A 12,234-nucleotide genomic window follows, 5' to 3' on the forward strand; every position below is an offset into this window, starting at 1 on the left:
GGAGGGTTGGGGAGGCTTGGGGAAGGGGCATCCGAGGCGGCGGCGGCGTCGTGTCCGGGATGGACTCCGGCGGCGGCGTCGTGGGGAGAGAGGAGAGGGGCGACGGGGCTCGGGCCGTTGGCTTGGGCTCGGCCCAGCCGGCGCGGGCGCGTGTTTTTTTTTTAAATAAGTTCCGCGGAAAATATTGCGTAGAAAAATAAATGAAAATCAGAAAAATATGAAATAAATTTTCCCCGTCTAGTTAGAAAATCTAGAATAGGGTGAACATTTTTAAAATCAAAAATAAATATTTTGAAAACATGCAATATTTTTAATGCAATAAAAATTGCAAATAAAGTCCAAATAAATTTCAAATAATGATTTTAACATTTTTCCTGCAGTATTTCAATTGTTTTGGGGAAGTCATATTTTCTCCTCTCGTTTATTTAAAATTGAAATATTTTTCCGGAGAGAAAAATAATTAAAACCAAAATCCTCGTTGGAAAAATCAAATTTGAAAATACGAGAAAATCCCCAACTCTCTCCGAGGGTCCTTGAGTTGCTTAGGATTTATCGAGGATTTGTCAAAATGCAATAAAACATGATATGCAAATGATGATCTATGTATAACATTCCAAATTGAAAATTTGGGATGTTACAATAATCGAGAACTTTTTGGAAATTGTGAACAAAATTTGGAAAGGGCAAACTTTTTTCCAAATTGTTTTTTTAAATCACGAACATGTTTTGAATTTATGAACAAAAATTGAAAATAGGAACATTTTTAAACTTTTGAACAATTTTTGAAAAGTGGCAACATTTTTTAGATTCCCACTTAAAAAAACAATTTTTTTTGAATTTGTGATTTGTTTGAAAACATAAACATTTTTTTGAAGTTCTAAACTGTTTATGATAGCACAACTTTTTTTAAAAAATTACATTTTTTAATAGCTCGAACATTTTTTTAAAACACGAACATTTAAAAAGAAAAATAAAAGTTAAAAAAATAAAAATAAAAAAAAGAAACACAAAAAAGACTCCTAGAAGGTTTTCAAAACCAGAAAAAACCCAAAACCGGAAACCCTAAAAGGCTGGCAGAGATCATCGGTCAATCACAAATTTTATGCGAAAACACAGCGACTCGACGCAGAATGAATCATATAGGATATTCGGTTGGGTAGTCCGGAAGCCCGCTGGCTCACTTGTTAGTATCTTTCCGTACCCCATGTATTTTTTTCATCTAAGTCCACATGGCCCACCCTACTATCCGAATTTGATGCTTATTTGACGTCTATGGTTAGATGACCGTCTCTCATATCACTGTCCATGGATACGTCCAAACGTGTCCACGCACATTTGATGTGCCCAACTTTCCGTCAATGATGTAGGTTATGCTTAACTGAATTTTATATTTGTTTATTTAAGTCCGCAAACTTTAGTTTCCGTAGACATCGTGTAAATACGTGTCTCAAAAAGAAAAAAAGAACGGTTGTGTGTACGTACGCGTTTCCGTGCGTATATCGCGCCCCGCTTCTGGAATTTTCCGGTGTGGGTCACGGAGGAACCCAAAACCTCCTCTTGTCGCCACATGAAGCGCGACTTCCTTTTCAGCTAAAAGAAAAGAGAGAAGCGCACACACGACACGATACGCAACACGCGAGAAAGGGGTGACGAGACCAGCTGGCGCCGGTTGCCGCTTGGCTCAGCGAGCTGAGCCAACAAGCCTGGCAGTGCCAGGTAGGTAGGTGCTCGCTCGCTCGTACTCCCGCCGTCATCAACCCGTCCCACCCGCCTACACCAGGCGAGCCCTACCAATCTCTTCCTCCCCGCCCCCGCCCCGCCCCGCCTCCATTCCCACGCGCGCAGGCACTTCGCGACGCCACCGCCCGCAGCCCGCACCAAAAGCGAAACACAAGCACTCCCCATCGCCGTCCCGGTCTCCGCCTCATCGCCCGCCGCGATTTCCGCCCTCCCGCCGCAGCAGGCCGCCCGCCCCCTCCGCCGTGCGCGCGCCAGGTGACCGTTGCCTCCCGCCTCCCTCCTCCCCCCTCTCGCGGAGATAGATACGCTGCCGCACGCACTCCTCTTGTCCTTTTCCGTCCTCCCTCCTTTTGCACGTCGTCACGGCTTTCGGGGGCTCCGAGGAAGGAACGAGCCGTCGCTGGTCCCAATTCCTTCGTCCTCTCTTCTCGCGTGTCGATTGATTTGGTGGATTTCATGTCTGCCGCCATTTGTTTCTCCGGTGGGACTTTTACTGATGGGAACGGCCGCGGCCAGATCTGTTCTAGTCAGCCACCGGGAGAATTTCAGGTTTTTGCGGGGGCTAGGATCGAGGAGGGGATTTCCGTTTTTGGAGTATCTGAGGTTCTCGATTTGGGGTGTTCTGACTTCTGAATTGAGATGGTATGGTATAGGGGCTCTGAACCCTGTATCCCTCCGGATAAAAGGCATCATCTTACTCTTTGGGGTGTTCTTTCTTCTCTCTGCCCATGTCCTTTCAGTTTGACAAGATAGACTGTCACAGGCTATGCATGTTTTTCTTGTTCTGGCTACTTCCTTGATTGCTAGGGGAAGGTTCATGCGTCGTGTCCTACATCTTTCTCAGTAAATTTCGTCTTGCCATGCAACAAAAGTTGCTGTCCGTTTCAGTGGGGGAAACGGCATGGTTAAATCCAAGGGAGGTACAGCGTGCTCTTCATTAAGCACTTTTGTCCAGAGTAGTTGTCTCTCAGTTTATGTACAAGCTGCAAGTTTGAAGTCAACTAGTCTACCCTTGCACCTGTATTTTGAACGATTTGTGATCTTATTGCCATCCAGTGTTAGCTACTACCTCTGTCCCAAATTACAAGATGTTTTTGGTAAGCTAAATAGCCTACCAAAAACGTCTTATAATTTGGCACAGAGGAAGTACCATTTAACATCTGACCGAATGCACAATTAATTATGGGAGGTTCTGTTGTTAACGCTCTTCAAATATGTCAAGATTTCATAGTACTTGTGCCTAGAATACCAAAAAACTGAGAGAAAAAGGGACGTGTTTGACAGTGGTTGCCTTTTTTTATCCAGAATTTTGCTTATTTATTCATAAGAGAACAACATGGGTTTATTGTCACGGTTCCTTGTTTGTTAGTTCATCTTGAGTTTAGATTGTGCCTCCATGAGCAATTTGACATGGCATAAATGGACGATGTTGTCCATCACATTCCCCTGGGGCTCTTCCCTGTTGTTAGTGGAATGTGTTTAGATTGCATTGTAACTGGTGCTAGCTGACTTTGGTGGATGTACCATAGTCTGCATGTAATCATGAATCATCATACCTGATAGCGACAGAGGTAGTTAAACTAAAACCACTTATTTCACTCAAGCTAGCAAACTTAGCATCTGCGGGGGTATCAGTGGGTCAAAAGGTTAGGACTTAGGGGTATCATTTGCGCATGCTCCTGCTCTCAGTTATTGGAGGCATTTCTGTTATGTCCCTTTGTTGGAAAGATACACAGATTCGTCTTTTCGCATGCAACTGGTTAAGTTCATGCCAAACAAATGTTTATTATCTGAATTTGAACTGACATATTGTGTTATTTTTGTAGTTCGAAGATTGGCGAACACAATTCATTTTATCAGTCCGGCCTATGCTTGATGTCAACTGCAAGAGATGTTGTTTAGTGTTGAGGAGGCTGGTTAGCTTTGGATCATAAATTCTCACCAGAAACAACACAGTTATGGACCGTGCAGACACCTCAGGGTTTGTCAGTGGTGGTTGCTTTGGTACTACGCTCCTGCTGATTTTCTTCCATTTTGTCTATTCGACCATCAGTGTCTGAAAGATTATCCAGCCCCTGTTTCTTCAGCTCCCCAGTAATCCTGATATTATTTGCTCTGACCCAGCTGTCATAGTGTTAAGCTGTGATGGATAACAGCTTTGTGGATACCCCAAACCAACATCTGATGAATGACCCCTTTGTCTTAATGGCACAATCAGCTCCAAGCTACACCCTGAACAACTTGACCAAAAGCGCAGTTCGCATGGATTGCGTTGGCTCAGCAATGGCTAATTGTGGTCATGGTGATGAAAGTACACAAAGCATGAATAACATCACAAGAGATGATGGTTGCAGGCTTGTTCTTGGGTTGGGTCCAACACCTGATTTTTACTCGACAGATTATCCGCCCACTGGTGTATATAAGTCAAAAGAATCTCAGACTTTGTCTGGCCAAAGTTTCTCTTTCACTGACCCAGGGGTGCTGAGGCTTGGCCTGCAGACAGATGGTGCAGAAACAATTCAGCCTCTGCAAACACAAAATGAAACAGTTCATTCTTTTGCTGTTGTTGACGAGGCTTCAACATCTGCTGCTGTAAGGAGCATGGGTGGCTACATGCCATCCCTACTCTTTGCTCCCCGCTCCAGTTCTTCTGCTGCCAATGAGACACAATTACAAAGCAGAGATTCACTAAACTCCACACACTACAACAGCAATAATACTCAGCATATTCAACATCTTCAGCTCAGCCCTGAACCTTCTGCTACGACAGAGACTTCGTTTGGTGTGAGCTCTGATGTGGTCACTGGAGCAACCACATCAGAACAACGGAGTCATCCCCGTCATCCTAAGAAGTGCAGGTTCAAGGGGTGCTCCAAAGGTGGCAGAGGCTCATCAGGGCTGTGTATTGCTCATGGAGGTGGGCAAAGATGCCATAAGCCTGGGTGCCATAAAGGAGCTGAGAGCAGCACTGCGTATTGCAAGGCCCATGGCGGAGGACGGCGGTGTGAGGAGCTTGGTTGCACCAAGAGTGCCGAGGGAAAGACAGATTATTGTATTGCTCATGGTGGAGGCCGCCGTTGTGAATATCCTGATTGTCCTAAAGCTGCACGAGGTAAGTCTGGACGGTGCATAAAGCATGGTGGTGGGAAGAGGTGTGCAATGGAAGGTTGCATTCGGAGTGCTGAGGGGAAGGCTGGACTCTGCATTTCTCATGGTGGTGGACGCCGGTGCCAGTATCCGGACTGTGCCAAGGGGGCTCAGGGCAGCACATTATACTGCAAAGCGCATGGTGGCGGCAAGAGGTGCGTGTTTGATGGGTGCAGCAGAGGTGCAGAGGGGAGCACACCTCTGTGCAAAGCCCATGGTGGTGGGAAGAGATGCATGTTTGAAGGAGGTGGTGTCTGCCCAAAGAGTGTACATGGTGGGACTGAATTCTGCGTGGCACATGGAGGTGGGAAGCGCTGTGCAGCACCTGGCTGCACCAAGAGCGCCCGCGGCCGCACTGACTGTTGTGTGAAGCATGGTGGTGGTAAGCGTTGCAGGATTGACAATTGTGGTAAGAGTGCTCAAGGTAGTACGGACTTCTGCAAAGCCCATGGTGGAGGCAAACGTTGCACATGGGGATCCGGTTGTGAGAAGTTCGCCCGTGGCAAGAGCGGCCTGTGTGCCGCACATGGAACCTTGGTGGCCAGGCAGCAAGAACATGGAATGGTGAAGAGTGGAGGGAGCATGATCGGACCAGGCCTCTTCAGTGGCATTGTGGCATCATCAACCACCGCTGCAAGTAGCATGACAAATGAGCACTCCTCATCGGGCATCAGCACAGCATCAGATAGTGACGGCACAGTGAGGAGCCAAGCGATGATACCTCCGCAGCTGCTTGTGCCTCGCTCCATGATGCCCTCGTCGTCGTCGGAGCCTACTGTGCATGGGGGCAGAGAAGCAGGCTGTCCTGTTCCTGAGGGAAGGGTGCACGGTGGCGGCCTACTGTCACTCCTCGGTGGCAGCTTCAGGAACGCCAATATAGATAAGCTCTGAAGTGTTTTCTCCTCCTGCAAATTCTGTCAGTTTGGTTGTACATAAAAGGCACCGTGTTGCCTATTGAATTTTATGCTTCTTCTGTTTGCTTGATAAACATTTCATGGATGTTTAGTCAGTCCATTGTACATGTTGTCCGGCAATTCTTCTGATTTGCATTCGACATGCCGGTCTAGTCAGTCGTAGTTACTGCCAATAAACCGTGTGTATTTGATATACTGTTTCTTATTTGCTTGTGGATTATTATTCCTAAGAAATTCGGTGCGCCGTCGCTAGGCAGGGTTTTGTAAAATTGAATTTTGGCTTAGTATGTTCGATTATTATTTTTTGAAATGTTGGGACGTCAAGGTACTAGTCCTTTGCAGTTCTGTAACGATGAAATGTTATCTCGCTTCCTACTTTCTTATTAGTCATGTATCTTGGGGTGTCGAAATCAACATGTATTATTACTCTTATCCCAACATCAACTTCTTTTTTCTGTGGAACTTTTTTGTCTATGCATGTTTCTTTTTGTTTGGAAGCAGAAACCACTTCGATGTCTCTCAGTCTGATTGAACTTAATATCTTCTACTGCTAATCTTTGTTTGGGTTAATAGATTTTGCCTGAAGGAAATACCTGCATCTCAGAAATGATGTGTACCAAAGACTGGACGAATGGGCATACAAGGAGAAAACTAGATGAGTTTGAGACTAGCTGCCCTAAACTAATGGGAGAATGGGCATACAAGGAGAAAACTAGATGAGTTCGAGACTAGCCGCCCTAAACTAACGGGAGATAAAGCGAGCAATTTGGGATTAGCCGCCATAAACTATTGGCAGATCTCAGATCTCCATGATTTTTACTTTAAAAGATCTCAGATCTCCACACAGAATGAACGTGGATCAGAGGAACTTGATCAAGAGTTTTGACTTCCTCAAGTAGGAGCTGGCAGAGTGGAACTCAGCTCAGCATCTCCTTACTATACATAGGCGACTACATGCTCAATCAACAGTAGCCACACCTCCTCTGCTCTTTGAAACGCGCGAACCAGCAGGCTCATCTCATCTGCTGGTGGTAGTGCTGCCCCACAATGGCTAGAGCTGCACCGCTTCCTGTCGCGCTGCTGCTGTGCCTTGCGCTGGCCGGCAGCGCCAATGCTGAGCGGAAGCCGGTCGGTTTCTACGGGCTCAAGAACAAGAAAGGGGATTTCTCCATCAAGGTCACCAACTGGGGAGCCACCCTCGTCTCTGTCCTCGTCCCTGACTGCCAAGGTATGGTCATGGCTGGGTTTTTTCTTGCTTCCAAGTACCCATATGCATATGTTTGCAACTTTTTTGTTGTTGTTGTTCTTGTTGCTTAGGGGGTGTTACTTTTTTTTTTTGTAGGAAACTTGGCTGATGTTATCCTCGGGTACGACACCCTTCGTGGATATGTTGTAAGATCACGAATTCCTCTGTTTTTAAGCTCTCGCCGTTTCAGCACGGTAGATATACCTATGCATTGTTGAATGTTTTTTGTTGTTGTTGCACTGATTACCCCCGAAACATCGCACTTATGTTTATTATTGCTTGACATATAAACACGCACAGCTAAAAGGTAAAACAACGCAGAGGTAGAAACTGTAATAACGAGAAACTGTAACATGCGGTGCAGAACTCTGCTAGTACCAAATGCAAGGGTTCTTTAGTTATTTTTCATGATGAATCCATATAAACAAGCCTCTGTTCATTATGTTTTGTGCGATGTTTCCAATCAGAATGGCACCGGCTCATTCGGTGCCACGGTCGGGCGCGTGGTGAACAGAATCGCCAAATCCCGCTTCGTGCTCGACGGGAAAGCCTATCGTCTCTTCCGTAACGACGGCAATAACTCCATTCACGGTACTATGCTTCAGGCTTCATTTTATCTCCTTTATTATAATGGGAGTGACCATGCGCTAACCATCTTGTGGATGTCTGTGTGTTTAGGCGGGCACAGGGGGTTCGGCAAGGTCATTTGGACCGTGAAGGAGTACGTGCGCGACGGTGACACTCCGTACATCACCTTCTTCTACCACAGCTTCGACGGAGAGCAAGGTAAAACAGTCGGTGACATGGACGTGTGTGAGAGGCGGCCACATGTCCAAAGTTCTATACTATTTTCTTGCACGTCAGTTGATCTATCTTCATGACACCTCGGTGTAAAATACTACAGCTTATCCAAGAAGTCAATCAAATTTGCAAATTGCAATAGCATATTCTCTGTTTAGAAAATTGTACTGTAGAGCTGACTTGCACTTGTTTCCGCGGACCACGTTTGGGGCACGCACGCACGCAGGATTCCCGGGCGACCTGGACGTGTACGTGACGTACCAGCTCTCCGGCCCGTACGAGCTCAGCATCCGCATGAACGCCACGGCCACGACCAAGGCGACGCCGGTGAACCTCGCGAACCACGCGTACTGGAACCTCGCCGGCCACGGCAGCGGCGACGTCCTCGAGCACGAGCTCCAGCTGCTCGCCTCGCGCTACACGCCGCTCGACGACACCAAGATCCCGACGGGCCAGGTGGTGCCCGTGGCCGGCACCATGTACGACTTCCGCACGCCGACGCCCGTGGGCGCGCACATGGAGATCGTCCCCGGTGGCGGCGGCGGCTACGACATCAACTTCGCCGTGGACGGGCAGCAGGACGCGATGCGGAAGGTCGCGTTCGTCCGGGACCCGGAGTCGGGGCGGGCGTTGGAGCTGTGGGCGAACCAGCCCGGGGTGCAGCTCTACACCTCCAACTGGGTCAGCAACGAGAAGGGCAAAGCCGGGGAGGTGTACGAGCAGTACGGCGCGCTGTGCCTGGAGACGCAGGCGTACCCCGACGCCGTCAACCACCCTGAGTTCCCGTCGTCCATCGTCAGGCCCGGCCAGGTGTACAAGCACGGCATGCTCTTCAAGTTCTCCAATTAGGTCATGTGCTATGCCTGATTGGCGCTGTATGGGTCGTTATCCTCTCTTGAGTATCCTCATTGCAATGAATCCAGTCTTTATCTTTTGAGTAAAATGCACTTCTGGTTATTGGACTTATTGTATACGCTCACTTTGGTCACTGTACTCAGGAATACAGTCAATACGGTCACTACATACATGTTGAGGTGATTATACGGTCACTGCCAAATCGCATAGTTCCGTATTTCATCCATTTGACCGGTCAAACAATCTCGTCAGCTCATTTTTTTTCTCTCTGCCTATGTGGGTCCTACCTGTCAGTGGGAGAAATAAGCAGAGCGGAAATAAAGAAATAAGTAGAGCGAAAATAAAATTACGCTCGAGCCCAGAGCTCTCGCGTATGTGCGAGCCGCCTAACCAGCTGCACTGCTCTCGCGTTGTGCTTTATCTAGTGGAAACTTTTACCTATTGCTTGGAAACTGTCACGTGAGTTAAAAGCTTCCAGTAGTTCATAAGTACTATTTCACCTGTTTAGGCTCCTGCGTGAGGCGCGAGCCGATCCATCCAAACTATAAATCGTCGTCCATGCTAATGCTAGATAGCCGCCATCGGTGGATCGGCATCTAACTAAGCTCCGCCGGTCCGGCCGATGGTCTATTGATCGATGCGAGCATACATGTACACGTTGAAAGGGAACTTAAAGCTAGATATCAACAAAGCGACGCTGGTGCAGCTGGTTAGGTTCGAATCCACGCTTGTGCATCATTTTATTTTTTGGCTCTACTTCTTTCTCCACCCACTGACAGGTAGTACCCGCGGAGAAAATGAGCTGATGAGGCAGCACGTGGATAGTTTGACCAGTCAAATAGATGCAATACGGAGCTAAACGATCTGCAGTGATCGTATAATCATCTCAACACGTATATAGTGACTATATTGACTGTATTTTTAAATACAGTGACCAAAGTAAGCTTATACGATAAGTTCAATGACCATAAGTGCATTTTACCCTTATCTTTTCTATACGAAAATGCTATATGACGACCAATATCCCTGGGAGAGGCCAACCCGAGCGATAGCGAACACGCTCTCTCCCGTCGGATTCGTTTACACGAATCTTGGCCCAGGATCCGAGCCACGTTGGGTTTTCAAATGAGTTCGCTATATAACACACCAAAGCCAGCAAACTATTTTCAAAATAATAGTCACCACACCAGAAATGCTACACCGACGGGCATATTACGGGCCATCAAAGGAACGTTTCAAACAATTAAACAGCCCCCCTCCCTTCCCCTTGATCCAATCAAGGATTGACAACTCAAAACTAACCCCGTAAAAGCGTGCAAGAGTCCGTCGATGTAGCATTACTGGCCACCACACTCAGCGTGACCCTCCACCTAGGACATCGGCATTGAATCCAACTCCAGCCTTTTTTCTCTTTTTTCATCACACGCCAATTTTTCTAGAAAAAAATTAACATGGTTGTTTATAAATTTTCAAACTATGTCACATGGCAATTTTATATTTTCCCTTTTTGTTTTTGTTTCACAAGTCAAGTTTGTTTTTGTGCATGAAATTTTATTATTAATGGATGGCATTTTTTATTATTAAGAGATGGTATTTTATTAGCCTAAAATCTAAAAAGTGCATACGCACTATTTGGACACATCGAGCGGCCGGCTCGCGGCCGCACGATCCGGCCATCACAACCGCTATCTGACAAGTTCCCAGCCCACCCCACCGACAACCTCTCTCTGTCTTTCCCGTAGCACCCGCGTCTCTCTCTCACTCTCTCCACGAATCTGGATCAGAGGGGGCTCACCGGCCTCTCCCCTCAACGCCGACCACCAGGAGTCTCCCACTAACCGGCCACCACGCTCCACCGGCGGATCGGGGGAGGGGAGGACCACCCCCGCCTGGCTCTGCCCCGAGGTCGTCATCGCACCACCACGACGACGGTTGGCTTGGCCGCACCACCATCAGCCCACTCCACCATGGCGTCCTCTCCAACTGTCCCGCTCCTCCCTGCGCAACCAGATCCAGCCCCATCGCCGCCGTGCCCCGCCATCGTCGACGGGATGCGGCCGTCGTCTCCTTCGTCTGCCCGAGGTTGGTTGAGACCCCTCCGGCTCAAACTGAGCCCACTCCCCCCATCTGCTTGCTCTTTGACGATCTCCTCCACGTGCCTGGACACCGTGATGGCGGAGGTGGAGGATCCTCTGGTCAAGGTGGCGTTTGATGTCTGTGTCACGTGATGCCGGAGATGGAGCAGCCTCCGGTGGTGGTGGTGTCTGATGTGGTCTTTCCGGTCATGATCTGTTGCGGAGGTGCAGCAGTGTCAGGTCCCAGCGCCGGCAGCGATTCTGGCCTGATTCAGGCAGAAGGGTTCCGTGGGAGAGCATTGACACCTTCTCGTTTGAAATTCATTAACTGGACCATCATAGCTTAGCGATTCTGGGTGCCTGCATGTCAATACAGTGTAGTAGTATTTGCTAGTAGTCCTGGCACACAAGTTTAGTGTATATTTACATTTTTAATGTTAGTTTTCCTTTTTCTAATTGAGTGCTAGTCTGTTACTCAGTACATGACTGAAGCAAAATAGTCCAATTCTATGTGTGTTCCATCGTCCTTGCAGAAACTGAATGATTGGGTGGTGAAATAAGTGTTTTCTTTAGTCAGCTAACACTGTAACGTTTGTATGTTTTGATTTTTGGGCGGCGATTTGAGTTGGAATAGAAGGAGGGAAGTACATAAGAGTACCGAGAGGATAGTTCTAATGTTATTGCTCAACCCTCTCAAAATGTATTTGTGTGGTTTCTCTGTTTTCTAATAAGTTCCATGCATATGAATAACCAGTTGGCTATTTTGTTGTCATAGTTGCACAGAAACACAAATGTAGTTGGATCATGCATATACAAATCTCAATTGGCTAGCCAACTTATGAAGTTGCACAGTGAGGGCTAAACAGTTGCACAAACGATAGTATTCAGATGGATGCACTGTGTAAACCATGTTCAAGCAGTATATGTGTTCATTTTTGGTTGCACACTCATGTGTGCTCTGTTGTCACAAGGGTATGCATTCATACATGAGTTTGCAAATCAAAGCAGTACATATCCTAGCTGGCTTAGTCACACTTATGCAGTTGTACAGGGAAGGGCTATATAGTTGCATGGTTGACAACTAGTTTAGTTTTGGTTTCAATGCCTAAATCATGACCATGCAGTGTGTATGCTGATTTTTTGGTTGCACACTCATGTGTGACCCGTTGGCCATACAGTGCATCAAGTTGCACACATTTTTGTTTTGTTTTGTAGGTGTGCTTTGAAAAATCAACATTACTTGCTTACCTCATGGCATTTTTTTGATATCAATTGTTTTTGCGCATTTTTTCTCTTTAATACATTTGGTTGCTTCGACTAATTTGTTTGTTCGCTTTTCTTTTCACAGACCAAAAATGATTGTAGAAGGATATGCGGCTCCTAGTGAAGGAGAGGTATGTTTGCTTTTTTCATCAATTTTCATTTATCCTTGTGGCAGTTTTGTTTTGCAATTATA

The 12,234-nt window shown here is 46.9% G+C and overlaps 2 protein-coding genes across 2 annotated transcripts; both read left to right on the forward strand.

The window, feature by feature from the left end:
• The first annotated feature begins 1,759 nt into the window (after positions 1 to 1,759).
• LOC123053519 (uncharacterized) lies at positions 1,760 to 5,994 on the forward strand. Its single transcript, XM_044476983.1, has 2 exons — positions 1,760 to 1,995; positions 3,567 to 5,994. Exon 2 carries the CDS (start codon positions 3,886 to 3,888, stop codon positions 5,776 to 5,778), a length of 1,893 nt encoding a protein of 630 aa, XP_044332918.1. The 5' UTR covers positions 1,760 to 1,995; positions 3,567 to 3,885; the 3' UTR covers positions 5,779 to 5,994.
• Positions 5,995 to 6,303: 309 nt separating this feature from the next.
• LOC123053520 (galactose mutarotase) lies at positions 6,304 to 8,873 on the forward strand. The gene is made up of 5 exons (XM_044476985.1): positions 6,304 to 7,029; positions 7,144 to 7,193; positions 7,515 to 7,638; positions 7,726 to 7,833; positions 8,075 to 8,873. Exons 1-5 carry the CDS (start codon positions 6,849 to 6,851, stop codon positions 8,695 to 8,697), a joined length of 1,086 nt encoding a protein of 361 aa, XP_044332920.1. The 5' UTR covers positions 6,304 to 6,848; the 3' UTR covers positions 8,698 to 8,873.
• The last annotated feature ends 3,361 nt before the right edge of the window (positions 8,874 to 12,234 follow it).

The sequence above is a fragment of the Triticum aestivum genome, chromosome 2D (assembly GCF_018294505.1).
Source record: "Triticum aestivum cultivar Chinese Spring chromosome 2D, IWGSC CS RefSeq v2.1, whole genome shotgun sequence".
NCBI classification, from domain to species: Eukaryota; Viridiplantae; Streptophyta; class Magnoliopsida; order Poales; family Poaceae; genus Triticum; species Triticum aestivum.